Source organism: Ptychodera flava, chromosome 13 (genome assembly GCF_041260155.1).
Source record: "Ptychodera flava strain L36383 chromosome 13, AS_Pfla_20210202, whole genome shotgun sequence".
NCBI classification, from domain to species: domain Eukaryota; kingdom Metazoa; phylum Hemichordata; class Enteropneusta; family Ptychoderidae; genus Ptychodera; species Ptychodera flava.
Genome location: NC_091940.1, coordinates 9,311,177 through 9,329,365, shown reverse-complemented (window position 1 = coordinate 9,329,365; position 18,189 = coordinate 9,311,177). Strand labels below are relative to the sequence as shown.

Sequence of the window (18,189 nt, the reverse complement as noted above, 5' to 3'; positions counted from 1 at the left end):
GACATTTTCTACAGGCTGCCCAGAAGGTAGATATGGTATGCTGTGTGATAAAGACTGCATATGTCAGAACGGTGCTACTTGTCATGGGTTCAATGGTGCGTGTAAATGCCCCAAGGGATGGAATGGACCTGCCTGCGATATAGGTAAACAAATTTGCTAGGTTGGTAGGTACCATAGGCTCTGAGTTGGCATCCAATTGGAAGAAATAAACTCAATATGCAAATATGGATGCTATGAAGGAAACTGTAAAATGCCGTTCTAGAAAAGTATCACATTGCCTTCTAAAAGGATATAAAATAGTCATCTATGTTTGCAGCATTTAATAAATTTTCATTAACTGCTTCCAAATGTTCATCACGCCTGAAGTCTGTAGTAAGTAAAGGCATCACTTTTTCGAGAAATAACATGAAAAAATGTTTTGTAGACTTAATTCAGTGTATCAATCAAATCATTGTATACTTTCTTGACGATATCAAGTGCATTTGCGTCATTGCAGCTTCAAAAGAGATATGGATCGTACCTATGAGTGACATGCCCATCTACGACCATATGTTCTACCTTACGTGTCACTACAGCTTTAAAGTAAATGCTACAAACAGTACAATATGGACGTTTTTTAATGGTTCGTCTAGTAGAGTACCACTGGATCCGATAGAGCAGGTCTTTTATGAACTGAATAGCAGGTCAGTATATTTCATATGTGACTCTACCGGTTGGCAAGAAAGATCCATGGGAGTTTGAACAAATAGCACTAATCATATCATTAAAATTCGAAACAGCAGGATGTCATACTAATTGTACGTTTAGGAAGCATTCAGTTTTTACGTGAAGGGGTTCCGGTAGTAATCAGAGGCAATGACTTTTACAAAAGCATTTTAGGGGGGGGGGTCAAATGATACAATTAATGATTGTAGGGGGTCAAATTTTACAAAGGTTTGCATGGAGTTATGGCAAAAAAACCCGTTATTGACCAAAAAATATATAAACAGAATACGAACACAGATTTATTCTGACTGAACAGGTTATACAAAGCAGAAAAGATCTTTCTTGCCAGGAAGACCTATCATAAAATTCTCAGTCATTTTTATTGGCCTAATCTCAGGCAGGATGTAGCACATTTCTGTAAAACTTGTCACACATGTCTAATGGTAGGAAACCCACATCAGACCATTCCAAAGGGTCCTTTACAGCCAATTCCTGCAATTCAAGAACCATTTAGTGGGATACTCATAGACTATGTTGGGCCCTTACCAAAACAAGATCAGGAAATGAGTACTTGTTGACAATAATGTGTACATCTACTCGAAGCCATGCCACTGAGAATTATCGAGACAAAGACTAGATACTGAGAGCTTTAGTCAAAATTTTCACTTTATGTGGCCTTCCCAAATGTGTCCAGTCCGATTAAGGCTCCAACTTTATGTCTGGAATTTTTCAATAAGTCATGGATCAGCTGGGCATTAAACAGTATAGGTCATCCGCCTATCACCTAGAAAGTCAGGGAAAAACATGATTAGGACCCACTGTTTTGACACAGAGAAGCAGTGGGGTGAAGGAGTTCATTTTCTTCTCTTTCCTGTTAGAAAGTCAATTCAAGAGTCTTTTGGTGTAATCCATCTGAGCTTGTACTTGGACATGCAGTCCCTGGCCAACTCAAGCTTTTCAAAAGGATATTTCTATCAGAATATAGTGATTGTCTGAATATTTTACAATATGTGTGAGATTTTCGTACAAAACTGTCCAAGGCATGTGAATTAGCAAGAAAGAACCTTGAGCCATCTTAGCAGTCTATGAAAATCAATAACGTCACTATTAAAACACCTCAAAAAGGAAGTTTGAACCACCTCAAAAAGTTCTTGTTCTCCTTCCGGTTCCTGGCAAACCGCTCCATGCTCGTTACTTTGGCCATATCTAATTGATAAGAAATAAGAAATTAAGCGGTTTAAATTACATCATAATAGCAATTGATAGGCGAAAACAAAAACAGTTATGCCATATAAATATGCTTAAACCATATTTAGATAGGAAAAATCCCAATGTAATACAACCTGTCAGTGCAGTCACTTCAAACTTATAGATAGGATATGAAACTGACTTGAGTAAAAGTACTCTAAATTCAAAGCTACGCTCGGTCAAACTTCAGAGTTCAGAACCCTGAGAATCTTGAGTCTACAAACTTGACACATCTCCAGCCTTCACAGCAACAACAGTTGAAAGAACTGATCCAGGAATACGAACACATGTTCAAAGATGTTCCAAAGAAGACAAACATCATTTATCACAACGTTCATGTCGGCGACAGTAAGCCTGTGTAAGGAAAGTATCTTTGGTCAGAACAATGCCAACACGCATTTGGTACACTTAAAGCCATACTGCAAACTGCTTCAGTCTTGTCTGCACCAGATTTTAGTATGCCATTTAAGTTAGCTGTAGATACTAGTGATACGACTGCTGGTGCTCTTTTATTGCAAGAGGATACTGATGAGATAGTTTATCCTGTTTGCTACTTTTCACACAAATTTAACAAATCCCAGAGAAACTACTCTACCATACAAAAAAGTGTTTATCTTTGATATTAGCTTTACAGCATTTTGAGGTTTATGTTACTTTTCAGTTATTAGTGGTTTATATTGATCACAACCGGGATGAACAAGGGGGTTGAACTTCAACCCCTTCTTTTCTGGCAGAAATTGAAACTAAAAAATCAGAGCTTGTTAAGATTGAGTTTAATGTTACAGGAGTTTAATCTTGACATTAGACATATCAAGGGCAGAGACAATTTGATTGCGGACTGTCTCTCTCGTATTTAGAGTTTATTGTTGTTCACATTTTTAATATTTCATTTGTAAAAGAATGATTTGGTTTGAAAAGTTTTCTTTTTTTGAAGAGGGGTGTGTTATGTAGATCAATTATGATCAGAGATTAATTAGTCTAGAACATTCTCAAGGTCACTGTCCTTCATGACCTGACGACCTTGAAGTCAATTAGTCATATTTACAACTTTCTAGAAATTCAATTTGTCACCAGTGGAAATATCTTTAGAGCAGTAATTAGCATATCAATAGAAGTTCTAGATTGATCTTACATTCTCTTTTATAACCATTAAAGTAGAAATACGGGGACAATAGGCTTGCAGTCAGACATTTGGGATCGTGTCTCTGACGTGTTACGTCAAGACTTTGAAACCTGGAACTTTGAAACTTGAAAACTCCAGCAGTATTAATTTCAAGATTTTTCAAGCCTTCACAGCAACGGATTTATTCTGAGGACTTTGTCCAACCTTAAACCTGCAAGCAAGCCAAAGGATTGTTCATTATGTCTCGGTGTCTGATTCTAGAGCCTAGAAAGCCGTCCGGGCTGAGATATGTAGCCTGTACACTTTTACAGTTTGTATTCTATCCCTTGACTTAGTGATTAGTTTTATTTTTGTAATAAATTTCGTTTTATACGGAAATTGCTGAGTTCACTGTTTTGATCGTCTTCTCTCACGTAACAGTGTCCTATATAAGGTTCGAAATAAAACTATTTACATTGCTACAGCACCGATAGTAAATCCTTCAGGTATTATGTGATACGTTATTGCTTGAAATCAAATTCGTCTTTTCACACTTCAGTCGACTGACAATTGCTCACTTCAACAAGGACCGAGTCGGTACTTACAAATGTACAGTTACCGATCAAGATGGAGCAGAATATGTTGCTGAAGCTACTGTTACCTATGCAGGTAACTACTCTACTCTATTGTAACGATGTCATTGCCTGATAGATAAAGTGAACATCAACAGTGTTACACTGATGTCTTTGGTTTTGATATTGAAGTCTAAAAGAGGCATTTACTTCAGCATTTAAAAAATATTGGTATTGTTGTGAAAACAATACTTTTCTCCATTCTTCTCACTACAGTAGGGTTAAATGCAAATTTCTAAACTCGTAAAACACAATGCATCGTGTACAATATGTGATCACTCTAGTTTTGATTAATTGATATTTGTTTAGAATTAACTTTTTTGTCACTATGGGGGCACATTCAGGCTGTGTTCAGACTTTAAAGACCGTGATATTTGTATCAGGTCAAGAAACTATTTTCAACCAACAGAATGAAATAAGGGAAAAATGTATTAACTTTACAGAAAATGTCTCTATCATTAAAAGGAGTTCACCCGTTACAATTTTTATTAGTCCAACTTTTGTCCATCTTTGTAAGTTACACTCTTTACTTCAAATTAGCGACGAGGTTTCTTGTAGGTTGCGCGGAAAACAGGTTTGGTGATTTCTGCAACGACACATGCAATTGTAAACAGGCCATAAGTTGTGATCGATCCACGGGTTGCGTTTGTCTAGATGGATGGAGCGGAAAATCGTGCGACTTGGGTGAGATTTGTCAATTTATAAACATTCAAACTTAATGTTCTATTATGCACTCTGAGCATAAGTCATTTCGATAGTTTATGCAGCATTTGTTGTGTTATTTATTTCATTTTTTGACAAATTATATAACATATCTAGTTAGAATGCCCTATTAGAGATTTTAAGCAGTTTGGAATCAGGACTTCTGTGACCTGATCCTCACATTGTCTCCAACAGACGTCCAGGCACCAAATATCACTGACTGTCCTGGAGACCTAACTGTTGGGGCAGACGAGGAAAGCAATTCCACCACAGTCGATTGGATTAATCCTACAATAATTGACAACTCTGGTCAGCCAGTTGTTTGGGGATCAAATCGAGAACCAGGACGTAGTTTTGGCATTGGAAAGCACGACATCATCATATGGGCTTCGGATCAATCCAATAATACTGCTTTTTGCAATTTTTCGGTAATTGTTACCAGACAGGTGGAGAATGGTAAGCTGTTTTAAGGAATTTATAATTTGCGCATTTTATCTATCGAATAATGTTAACTTCAATTTTACAACACGCTTTATTGTCATAATGTTTTCTAGGTGACTGAACTGCAAGTAATCTTAGTATAAATCCAAGCAATTCTCGAAACAAATTCACATTCGCCTAGCCAAGAAGCAATAATACAAAATTGTCTTGTGATGCACGAACGCATAAAACATGTCAGTATCAATTCAAACTTAAGGCCAACACAACCTGAAAATTGGAAAGTCAAAATATAATACTTGTAAAGTTCTTAATATAAATGTAAACTCTTCGACTCTCAAACTGTTTTTTTTTTAGATTCATACCACTCGACATTTGCACTTAATGAAAACTGATGTAGCCCAAACATTCTCTAGAGTAACCTCAATATCCGAGAAATAGTTTCCCTACAACTTTTTAATCACAAGGCAATCATGTACCGGTACTGACAATAACCATAATCTTCATACTATAATATGCTCGCATATATTAGCTACATAATTTACTGCTTTAAAAAGAAGCCTGAACTGAATGAATTACAAAAGCAGAGACAAGAGCGACCCTGCAAAAATCTCAAACTTTCTTTGCAAACTTACAACCTTCAGCTGGAACTATGTCTTTACCTATCGATGTATTGGTGATGATACTACTGGCTGCGGTTGTCATTATTCTTCTCCTGCTCGTTTATATTGCAAAGAAGCAATGGCCTTACGTACCTGTAGATGGAAACGACCGGGATTTCGAGGAGTATCTTCAGGCAAGACTCACTTTAATTTATGCTTCAAGAGACGTTGCACAAAATCACTTTTTTGGGAATGATTATCTCAATATTCATTAATTTTTTGACCGCGGATTACAATGTCGGTTTGGTTCACTTTTGACATGGCAAGTTGTCGTAAGTTGGGTGAGAAAGAAACCTTACCTTGTGCAAGTGTATGCAAATCACCCAAATTGTTGGCTTACTTTTTTCTTTCAACATTTCAATAAAAATCGATTTTTGTCACCAAAGTATAAACCCTTCTCATCCTATGAATAAACTGTTGCTGCTATACTAAAACTAGATTCGCGGTTTTCGTAAAGATATAGTATGACAGTATTTTCATGCCATCTTTGATAAGAAATGTTGCATGAAAAAGTGTGTTGGTTAAGTTCGACGCTACCTTAATCAACGTAAACACTTCATATGTGCACAAGAAGTGATGACCTTAGTCAATAGTTACGTTTTTATTATTAGTTTTATTATATGTAGTATTGTTCAAGAGTAAACACCGATCTAAAGACAGTATTTGCAAATATATCTCAGGAGTTACCATATTTAAATTATAACCTTACATCGAGTTTAGGTTTCACCTTCTAGATTCTAATATAAAATTTTACGTGAAGAGTCCCAATGTCATAAAGACAAAAGACTCAATTTTACAAGTGGGATAGCCACAAACTGATGACGTCAAAATCGCCATACACAAAACACACATGCCTTGTAATTACGACACTGACTAACTAATAACGTTAAAATAAAATAAATTTCCATTTCCTTCCAATGACTTTCATAAAATTTCGACTGCTTAGATTTTGTGTCGGGTGAAGCACAGTGGGAGACCAGGATTAGCGTTAGTTCCCTTGATTTATCGATTAGTTTGTTCAGGTTCCACTAATGTTTCTGGCGAATGGACGGTTATTCCCCGTTATCTAAGTCTCATCGGTACTGTCATTTTAAAGTCAATAATACTCTTCATTTTTGTGGATCCTCAAACCTTCACCCACACCAACAACATGGAAAGCGGTGGATGCATGCCAAGCAAATCCTCAGATTTATTAACATGTTATCTGCATTAATTCATGTTGCGAAAGCGTTTTTGCGATAATGCCGAGGCAGGGGATATCACTTGTTCAAAATATTTCAATTCTTTATTCTTTGAGTTAACACCCTCTTTCATCGACCTAACGCTGGCATTAAAGCATATTGTTCCAAATGTTTGGCACGGTCTAACAACTAATAACAATCTAAAAATTACCGCTCAGGAGGCCGCCGCCACCGCTGGCTTGTGACACTTGGAATACACAAACCAGATGACAAAATGATTCAGTGCTTGTGAAAATATGTAGACCCTACATCAGACTTTTGCAGCCGATTTCGTAATTCACTTCATAAATTGATGGCATTTTCATAATGTCATTTTTGTGCCATCTTACACGATTGTTCTTAACATTTTCATTTTAAATAGCGACGTAATCTTGCATATCTTGCATTTGATACATATTGGGTGATAGATAACTTTTATACAAGCTGTATTATGGTAAAAGTGAACACATAATTTAGTATTATAAAAAAGCAGCAAGCTACAAAATTCATCAATGAATATCAAACACGAAGATCAAATATATGTAACATCCCAACAACTACACTTTTAATTATCTGTGCAAATGAATACACTTGCACAACTAACAGGGCAATAAAAATAAATTAAGGAACAAAAATTAATAAATAATCAAACAAATGATAAACCTGTCCAACAAACTTGGCAGTGGAAAAAAATAATGAACAAAAATAAAAATTTAAATGAAATTGACAAATGAATGCAAGGCAAAAATAGAATGTCTAAATCAATTTAAAGTCAATAGAAATGAAGATTATAAATAAATTAGCACCTGCATAGCATTATCATCCTAACCTTTACGGAACAATGCATCCTTTTTTTTCTTGTAACCTGTTCTCTATGAGTACAGGTCATAGGTAGTGCTTAACATGCTGGAGGTACTGTGTTGGAGTCCCGGCAGCGGTATTGTTATTATATAAAACTGATAAAAAAACACTTTATCTCCCTATTATTTTTATCCACATAGGTATCAGGATGGCTTAAGAAGAGGTAGAGTTAGGATGTTACAATAAGAGAGATCGGAGTAAACTTGCGACCCTTCTTTTCAATCGCTTCCCCCTAAGTTTCCAAGTCCCAGTTCCTAACTCTTACCCCTAAAATAATTGATAATTTATAGCCCCTTTTAGAACGTAACGTTTGACCTCGTTCCTATAAGTATACACATCTTTGACATTATCACTTTGTGGCATGCCACAATTACAATGTTGCCAGATAAAATTATCAAAATTTTCCACAATGCATTTCTGTCACATAGGTTCGCTTAAATCAGGAAGCACATATAAATAACTCTGTTTCAGGCCTACCGAGTTCCAAAATGTTTTACTTTATTTTTGTTATGACTAATTTAATTAAGATTTAATGTATCTTTTCTGATTAGGAACATTTACCGAAACCAGCATTAGCTTTGAATGTTGAAAGGAAAGCTTTCAAGATACTGGATGAAGAGCCGATTGGTGTTGGAGAGTACGGACGAGTCTACAAAGTTCGATTGGCCCGCCACGGAAAGGAACAAATAGTCGCAGCTAAAGCTCTCTGCGAAAGTAGGTCAAATTCCTCTAAACACAAGTTGTCTAATACGATAAAGGTCGTTATTTGTCCTACCGCCCCTGCTATTTGTCTCCTCCGGGCCTTATAATATGAAAGTCAGCGCAAATATGAGCTTGTAAACTTTATCATACAACCATGCCAATATCGCTCCTTCCTTTACCGTTAAATATCAGTCACGATATTTTGTTGTAAACGTCGAGATATGCATTATAAACGTCATGAGTTTTGGAGTGTTCCCGAACTGCATTTGCAGTTTTATAGCAAACAAAATAAACATACAAAATGGCTGCCGCTCTCCACCTATGATGTGATGTTGCCGACCACAGGGCTCCTGAATGACCATTAAAATATAAGAAAGAATAAAGTATAGTGCAATTAAACCTTGTTTTGTGTATGAACCGTTTTTCCTTGTTTTCTTCTCTCATGCTATGTTTCCTACCTTTGTGCATTGAATCATGACGCCTGATGTTTCAGAGTTAATTATGTATGCAGTCTGTGGTGCGGCCTCTCTCGGTGAACTTTTAGTACAGGATTTCTGCTTTGACCTCCATACTGTTGCCATACTAAGTGTTTATAGGGCTACTGTATAGAGTGTCAAATGATCACCAAGAGAGGGTGCACTAGATACTTCATACATAATTAACACTGAACCGTCATGACTTAATGCACAACTGAGGAAATATTTAAGGGCGAGAGAAGATAACAAGAAAAAGGCTCGTGCACAAAACAAGGTTTAATAGCAGTATTCTTTATTCTCTTATATTTTAATGGGCCATTCTTGAGCCCTGTGTGCGGACATAAACATTTGAAGGGTTTTAATCAACAAGGACATTTCGGGGTTGCTAAATAAGAGAATAATATGTTGAATCTTGTAAATGTTATCATGCGGTTATGCCAATAAAGCTCTTGTATATTTAAGACAAGCTCTAGCAAACAATATATCTTTCGCTCAGCACGGTCTATCTCCGAATAGGAAATGAGTGTTCGGCGTGACATTGATGTCGCTGGCAATACCTGTTGACATGGCAACTATCAGTGTAAACAACCAAAATGGCCGCCTCTTCGCTCCGTACGACGATCGAGCGTGAGCGCGATCGCAATCGGCAGAGATTTTAACCAGAGGAAGGTCTTTAATCGATGACGATTGTAATAAGATATTGCGCCATAAGTTCTTCTCTTGCGACTATCTTTAAAGGTATACAGTCACCTGTAATCTAAATATGCCCATATATGATCAAAGGGGCGGTCCTTGGTATTCAAAATGCCCATTCGAGGGCGCTGTTTGTAAAAAGCGGCCACCCGCTTAAAATCTGTGATTGGTTAGTTTTTCTCTTTCCATGGTAACTGTGGCAAAATTGGAACAGGTGACAGTATATCTTTAAATCCATGTAGGCTTATGCCGCACTAGGTGTTCACTCCTTCGTATAGTTTATGAATGAGGCCTGTTTACACAAATATTTTCATATTTTATGCACAAGGTGGAATAAAAGTAAAGCCTAAAAATTTAAGGGATTTCCTATCCTTTTTTAAAGTTCAGGGTATGAGTATGTGCTAAACCGATTATTACTCAGCAGTATCGCCAGTTCCTAGCGTCGTATCACCATATCATTTATTCTGCGTCGGTCACGAGACAAAGTCGAGTGTCTAATGCAGCACCAATGGCACTCATGATGATACGACATAGGAACAGGCGATATTTGGTATTATCACATGAACTGGCCCGTATCGCCATCTGTGTGACGTAGACCAGTACAGACAAGAAATCCATATTACCCCTTTTGTATTTCATGAACATGAACTATTTCCTGCACTTGTAGAGTTCATACATGCACTCCGCAACGCTTGCGTGCACAGACCGATCTATCATGATCGATGCCCTGCTCTCATTACATTTTTACGGAAGGTGACGCGATAAATCTAGACGTGGAATCATAGAAGGCATATCAAAAGAAATGTCGAGTCGGTATTAAAAGCTTTAACTATTCCAAAGAATCGAAATGGGGAGGCCGTCGATCGTTTTGATGGCTCAGTAACGTCAATGTTGACGTCATACCTGGCGATAAACCTGAAAGCTACACCTCAACGTATTCCGTATCGAGAAAGCGACATAGAAGGTTACAAACATCAACCCATTCGACGAATAATGATAAATTTCTTATAGCACATAAAACATTGCGTAAATTCTCGATTAGAATCGAACCAGCAGCGTAGGGTTATAGCGAAGACGTAAGCTGTCGAGCTGTGGCCTGAACTATGCAGTGCAGCTCTGTGAATATATCGAAAGTTGACTCGGACAACAGAATAGTTTCCCTAAAATAAAAAATGGAGGTATTCACGGGCGAGATATGTGTCACTCCAAATATCAAAGTCCTTAAGACGTAAACATTGACGACCGACATCAGGATTGACAAGTTGACACTGGCTTAGCCGATGACGGCAGCGTTGTGCCCACAAGCATGCATTCTGTGTGTATGTGCTGAGCCGTACAACTTCGAGCCGTCGGCTCAAAGTTGTACGGCTCAGCGCAAAACACTCGTATACGATGAAGTCAAAGAAAAATACCATGGGATTATAAGAAGTTAGGGAGCGTTCAGTTTTTACGGCCTGGGGTGGGGGGCCGGCAAAATCTTGTCACCGGTGTTCAAAAAAATATAGACCCCCCCTGCATTTTTTGTGAAAAAATGATGACCCCCCCCTTTGTCAGACGAAAAAAATGGATGACCCCCCCCTGAAAAATAACCAAAACCCATATGTCAAATTAACCCCATGGTTTGGATTTGAACTCCGGTACGCGGGGCACTTTATTCGTGTAGCAGAGATGCCAGTGCACAAACTTCTCAGCCACATCCATTGAAACGTCTGTTAATTAGGACGACTGTAAGGCAATTTTTAACTTCATTTCCATAGACAACTCATGTCCATGGACATTGTATAAAGTAAACTTTATCGGAGTGGTTCGCCAAAGGCAGCTCTCCGGTTAAGAGGGTCAAGGGCCATTACTTAACATCAACTTTATTCTAGTGGGCCACCAAAGGTGGCACGCCGTAAAGAGGGTCGATCATGGCTATTGCATAAAGTAGGCTTTACTGGACAGGGCCGCTGAAGGCGCGCAGCCATTACCATTATTCAGTGCGTGATCCCAGGGTCCCTCAAAAATGTTTCTAATACAAGCCGCGGCTTCAATTGGGAATTTTACGGTAAGATTGCCGTTTTGTATTACATAAAGTCAATTTATTGTAGTGGGCCGCCTGCGGCGGCCCGCCGGTAAAGAGGGTCAATCATGGCCATTGCATGAAGTAAACCTAATTGGAGTGGGCCGCCTAAGGCGTCTGCCCGTTAAGAGGGTCATGGGTAATACATAATGTATATTTATTGTAGTGGGCCGCCGAAGGCGGCCCGCCGGTAAAGAGGGTCAATCATGGCCATTGCATGAAGTAAACCTAATTGGAGTGGGCCGCCAAAGGCGTCTGCCCGTTAAGAGGGTCATTGGTAATACATAATGTATATTTATTGTAGTGGGCCGCCGAAGGCGGCCCGCCGGTAAAGAGGGTCGATCATGGCCATGGCATAAAGTGAAGTTTATTGTTGGTATTATGTTTTTGAAAATGTGGTGACCCCCCCTTTCCTACCAGTGAAAAAGCGATGACCCCCCCCCTTTGCAGATTCCAAAATTATGATGACCCCCCCCCTGGATTTTGCCGGCCCCCCCGGCCGTAAAAACTGAACGGTACCTTACAAAAGTAAGGAATTTTATCTCCTGCAAACGTTCATACAGCGCCGCCTGTGGCGGGGGTCAAGAGGTCATCGTGTGGGCTTGTACCATCCTCTTTTGCCCTGAGACGTCCTCCAGGCAAGACTGCCATTTCGGCAGCTGGACCTCCTCTGAACTTTAACAACGGTAACGGTATTTATATATTCCCTTCTTCACAAGAAACCATGCCCCTATCCGTGTAGTACTTTTGGGGCATTCTTTCATACGCCGTCTAGGAAAATATACGCGCCGGAACTCACTCATTTTCTTTTCTGTTTGTTCGAAGCGTGTTTGTGAGGGGTACCAGCGGACGTAACTTTCTCAGGAGGACATCGTACGTGAGAGACGTATCGCCAGATTTTGTTTTTCGACATCGGTACAAACGATCTCTGCAGTGGTGCATGATTCACCAGAGGCTATTGCTCATAGGGTTATTTTATTCATGCATCATACAAGCATATTTATAGCGCAAACACTGTGATCTGATTGGTTCAGGACGTGAAAATAACCGTGCTATATTTGTGATAGCACCGTTGGTTGGCATACGCGAGCTCTGGCAAGAGCAAAAATGCTCTTTCCATGCCAGAATTTCAATGGTCTTGACATAATAGCAAACAACCTCACCACTTGGTTTTGACCACTTCACTTCATGAATGACATATATGACCATCGCTCATCCATATATGTGTGATCTGGTCAAAACTTTGTGGTATACCGTCGCTGTGACTGCCTTATAACTCAAATAACCTCTAATTATCATAACCTTACTACGAAAAGCATTCACTTTGTCTGTCCCTCGGGCGACACCAGCTTGACGGTTGTATTCCAACATTTGTAACATATTAAACGTGGCTAGCCTGTAACACTTTGTAATAAAGGCAACGACCTCTCATAAATGTGTAGTGATTTATGTTTTGTGACACACCGCTTCCATCCACTGAACTCTACACCTGTGTTAAACTGGGCAGCTACGATATCAATTCCTGCAATTGTGTTAGTATAGGGCTCTACATACAACACCAAGTATTAATGAACATGATAACTTCTTGCACAAATTGACCTTGCTTCTGCTAATAACGCAGTGCCCCTTATGTATTAGACCTTTTAGTAAGTCCGAATACTTGCCTGCCTGTGTTATGCACACATATGTTGTATTTGGATACAAAACATTTCATTGTATGTTTAGCAGTCATCGGGAATTGTTCAATTAATATAATTCGAATACCTAGGTAAGATGGTTAGATCAGATAATGAAGGGAGAAGCAGCCGTAAGAAAGAACGCGGCTTCTTTTATAGGTTTTCTCAGGCAAAGGGGAGTTTTCTATGACACGGCCTCCAACCTGCGTATCCCTCCTGGATATTATGAAACAAACTGTAAATAGATTCGATTCGGCCACAGCGTATTTATCTACACTATAACTTCACATGGCTTTTGTTCAGTCTAGGCGTCCTAGAAAAAGTTTTTAATACAAATATCAGTTCCTGCTGTAAAGTACGTGAATAGTACAATTACTCTAAAGGCAATATCCAGCAAATTTTTATCAAAAATATGAACTCTGACAGTTAAAAGTACGAGTCTGATTACCCCTTAACAACATATGTTTGAGATTCCCGCTCGCATACGTCTTTGTCGAATCGTTTTTCACGATAAAACTTTTATAAATGTTATTTTCATGTCGACGATTGACCTACAATGCGTAAGCTCGGTGTAATAATTCCAAGTCCTTACAGTAAAGACATCGATTTACGTGCAACTACGTAATAATACTCTTTCCTTTCATTATTTTACACGATCCTAATTAAGATGTTCGCATTATTAAAATACCTAGTGCGGAAACGTCCGACTCAAATACTCATGAAGAAACATCTTTGATAGTTTAAAAAGACAACGTATTGCAAGCATCCACCTTTTCTCTCAGACTTATAGATTGCAGACCGATTTCCATAGAGAAAGTTATTGCAGTTTCTTTATAGTCTTCTTAGATATTTATAGACGTAACTCTGACTTAGACATCTTTTTCATTTGAACTGTTCCACCGCATTGCAATATACTTAAAAATGGTTCTCTTAACCGTGCCTACGGACTGTGATTTTCTCTTTTCAATTCAGCTCTTTCAGATGCAATAAGCCGGAAAAATTTCGTCAACGAAGTTAGGTGTTTGCTGGAATTAGCGTGCCACCCTAACATTATCTCTATTCGTGGCATTCACATAACTGGAGGTAGGACTATAAACTTCCTGATATAAGGACAAACGGGTTAACAAAAGCTTCATACGGTTAACAATTAATAATAAAGGTTCTATATCAATACCCGGTTGTTGGAAATAAGGTGTTTCTGAATTTATCTGAATTTCTGTATTCGTAATCGACTGAAAATAGCGTGAATTGTATTTACTGCATTGTTCTTTTTAAATTTCAGAAACGTTTAGTTCGAAAAAGGTGTATGATAACATTTTTATGTTATTTACCATGCAAACCAAATTTAGTAATGTTTTTTTCGTACCATTCAGATCCAAAATATATACTGACAGAATATGCATCCAACGGTGATCTGAAGAACTACCTCATATCGCTAAGAGATCGATTGCTCAACACCGAGACTGAAACACGATTAATAGAGGTTTCAAGAGACATCGCCAATGCGTTGTCATTCATGTCTAAGAAACGTGTTATGCACAAAGACATCGCTGCTCGCAACGTGTTCCTGACTAAATATTTTACAGCCAAAATCGGAGACTTTGGACTTGGACAGGACGTTAACGAGAGGGCTGAGAGTGATTATCATTCACTTTCTTGGGTATGGGTTTTAATTATTTTGATTTTCTGAAAAGTTACTATTTCAGTCCTTTTCAAACAGGGAAAATATAATGAAATAGATACTTTCATTCTCGATTTAAATGGCCGTAAGAGTAAGATTTTCTGTATACACGGAACTAATAAATATGTTCATTTAGAATAACTTATTGTTCGTAGCAATTTTATTCTGTTAACGTACGTGCTTCTGATATTTTTATGGTAGACGGAAAGCGATGTGGTAGTGTCACAAAGTTTGTGCATCTCATTTGTTAAATTCGTGCCGTATTTCCTTGCTTCTTTATCCTCTTGTTTGCTAAACCGTTTATTTGCTCTGGTCTCTTCCCGTCTACCTTCTGTGAATACGCAAGGTTACAGCATAGACCCTAGAGAAAAACTCGAGGGTCTATTGTTACAGGAGCCTTCTGGTGTAAAGAGGGTCGTTCTTGAGTCACATTCACCATGTTTACTGCGCACTCACAAAACCATCCGTGATACATCTGTTCGCAGGCACATCATCATGATCGATTTCCGTTACGATGGATGCCACCAGAATTTCTCGTTGATGGAACGTTTACTCTTGAAGGCGACAGGTAAGATACACAGCTGAAGAAGAACACGTGGAAAGTGTCTAAGTGCCCCTTATTTTTTATAATTTTTGATCTAAATAATGTAAGTGATTACTTGAACGTTTGGAAAACTGGTAGTGTTTCCTCTATCATCAATGGAACCTTACCAAATATTTTTCATTTTTCACTAGTAAAATATTCTATCACATCGAATATGACAACTGGAAAATATGTTTGCAATGACTGAATGACTGTATATTAAGGGTAACTTCCTCAAATAAAACTAAATTATGGGCCTCACAAATTTTCTCTTAATACTTGGCCTGTGATATATAAACAACATTCATTTGATATTTTTCCACACAGTAATCTTGTATCTGTTTGTTCTTGTCACAGATGGTCGTACGGAATACTACTGTGGGAAATAGGTTCTCTTGGTAAGTGCTGAAATTTTCTTTCATCAAAGTTAGTTCTGGTTTTAGAGACAGAGAGGATGTCTCGACCTTAAACACGATTGTAAGTAATTATGAGAATAGGCTATGTAGTAATGTTGGTATAATCAGCAAATTTTAGCTTATCTACTCGTCTCTTGTATTTGCGATTCACTTGTTTTCATTGCTTAAGTTGTAATGAAGCTACTTTCAGCTATATGGCTCCAAAGACTTTTGATAAATTTGAACAATTAAAAGATCCCATTCTCTCAGTTAGTTCCAATTGTGGAATAACACATGGATACCAGAAGTTCTATTTGATTAAAAGCCTTCTGTTCGATGCTGGTCTTTTGAAAAGGTGGTTCTCCCATGATGGATGTACCAGTTGAAAATTTACTGAAGAATCTACAACGTGGCAAAAGACCGGTGAAACCAGAAGGATGTACACTTAGAGCGTAAGTAATCGATAGTTCAACTAATAACTACGAATTTTGTAATTTCACCTGTATCATGAAGGTTGATAATGTTTTACCTTTCGTGAGATACCACTGCACTTACCACTTAATTTAAAACGTTTGCATACATCATTTATGTAAAAAGTGAAAAGTATGTTCTTACTGTATTTAGCAGAAGCCGATCGCCAGTCTCCAGCTCCGTGTCCATGCCGACTTTGTATTCTGTATGTAATATGATTGAAAAGTACTAATACTGTATCAGCTATGTCTAGATACAGGGATACAGAAATGCGTGAATCTTTATCACCGTACAACGTTATGTTTCATCCTTTGTAGTTACCGGATTATGCAGCGCTGTTGGCATGGAGATAGACACAAGCGCCCAACACCGGAACAACTGATGGACGACTTCGATAATATGTTAAGAACTCCAGTGAACAGATCTGAAGTAAGTTCTTTGAATTCCACATCATTTTGTTCTCCTCAAGTGTTTTCTTAGGCTGTCATTTAGAAACACTTACAACAATCTCAAACTTACGTGAATGTAAAATATATAACTTTGGATGAGTACTAGTAGCTCATCCTCTTTTTTTTGAGTCTGTAATTTTTCGTCCTCAGATATCTGCCATTACAACTTCAATGTTTTCTTCATTTGTAGAGATTCTTCACTGAAGACTTTAAAGAAAGGCACAGCGATGAACTTAATAATGACAAATTATATGAATTACCTGAATGACAAGAACGTGTGACTGGAATTTTAAGACTTATTCGTCAGTCTACAAAGGGATAAAAGAGATAGTACCATTTTTTATGCACAACAACCCAAATACGCAAGTTTGACAAAGGAGACTACAGTCTTCATATTTGGAGCATAAATTAGAAACTATGTGACCTTTGTCAACATTTGAAAATATTGTGTTCACGTTACATATCAAAGATGTCGTCTGAAAACTTTGATAAAAGTATGTGAAAGTGAAAATCGTCACATTTTATCCTTGTTTGAATACTCTGTGCACGTTTCATGTGAACGACACCATCTAAAATAAACAAAATAACACAAGAACTACGAATCTATGTAGATTCAAGTATATTATATTTTTTCCATGTTTATCTTGACAGTGCGCTGAGATATTGTCAACAGAGTATAACCTAAACTGTAATTGCCGATCATGTATATATATATATATATATATATATATATATATATTTATATATATATTTATATATATATTTATATATATACATGTATATATATATATATATATATATATATATATATGTATATGTATATATATATTGATAGATATCAAATTGCATTTTATCAATGTTTGTAAATTTCAGATGTAAAATGTTTACTTCCACAATTGTCTAATATTTTGTATGGACACATTCGAGATTCATTAACCATAAACAAACAGTTGTGGGTGTGCTGAATTGAACGCACTAATCTATAGAACTTGTTGGTTGCTCGTCCTTACCATCTGAGTATCTTAGTAAACTGAGGCAAGTCTCTCAAAATGAGAGACGACAAAACAGATAATACATTGCACTTGTCGACAATTCGATAACAGTCGATTTATTAATAAGTGCTACATTAACACAGGTAAGAGAACGCTGTAATATTGTTAAAAGTGTGTACAAGAGCAATACTCGTTTGTCTTTAATCGGGAACAGCATCAAAGTTTAAGCATTATAAATAGTGTTCCCATCCAGGGGAAGGATAAGAAACCTGTCAATATTCAGCAGCAATGTAGCAATATGCGATGTTTCATTTGTTTTATCAGTAGGAGTTTCAAAGTCGTGGAAAGAAAAAGCAATATGAATTAAATTTTGATCATAACCAGATTTTAAAAATTCTAAATCATTTCCAAACACTTGGTATAAATACAAAAACAGAGT

At 37.6% G+C, this 18,189-nt stretch overlaps 2 protein-coding genes across 2 annotated transcripts; both read left to right on the top strand.

Annotated features, from left to right (window-relative positions):
- The first annotated feature begins 501 nt into the window (after positions 1-501).
- Positions 502-12,245, top strand: LOC139146979 (uncharacterized). The gene is made up of 7 exons (XM_070717833.1): positions 502-683; positions 3,615-3,724; positions 4,246-4,371; positions 4,585-4,845; positions 5,472-5,623; positions 8,122-8,284; positions 12,067-12,245. The coding sequence occupies exons 1-7, from the start codon at positions 523-525 to the stop codon at positions 12,243-12,245; spliced, it is 1,152 nt and encodes a 383-aa protein (XP_070573934.1). The 5' UTR covers positions 502-522.
- Positions 8,053-17,026, top strand: LOC139146978 (fibroblast growth factor receptor 2-like). Its single transcript, XM_070717832.1, has 8 exons — positions 8,053-8,284; positions 14,152-14,262; positions 14,553-14,839; positions 15,346-15,428; positions 15,801-15,841; positions 16,194-16,290; positions 16,627-16,738; positions 16,949-17,026. Exons 3-8 carry the CDS (start codon positions 14,696-14,698, stop codon positions 17,024-17,026), a joined length of 555 nt encoding a protein of 184 aa, XP_070573933.1. The 5' UTR covers positions 8,053-8,284; positions 14,152-14,262; positions 14,553-14,695.
- Positions 17,027-18,189: the final 1,163 nt, after the last annotated feature.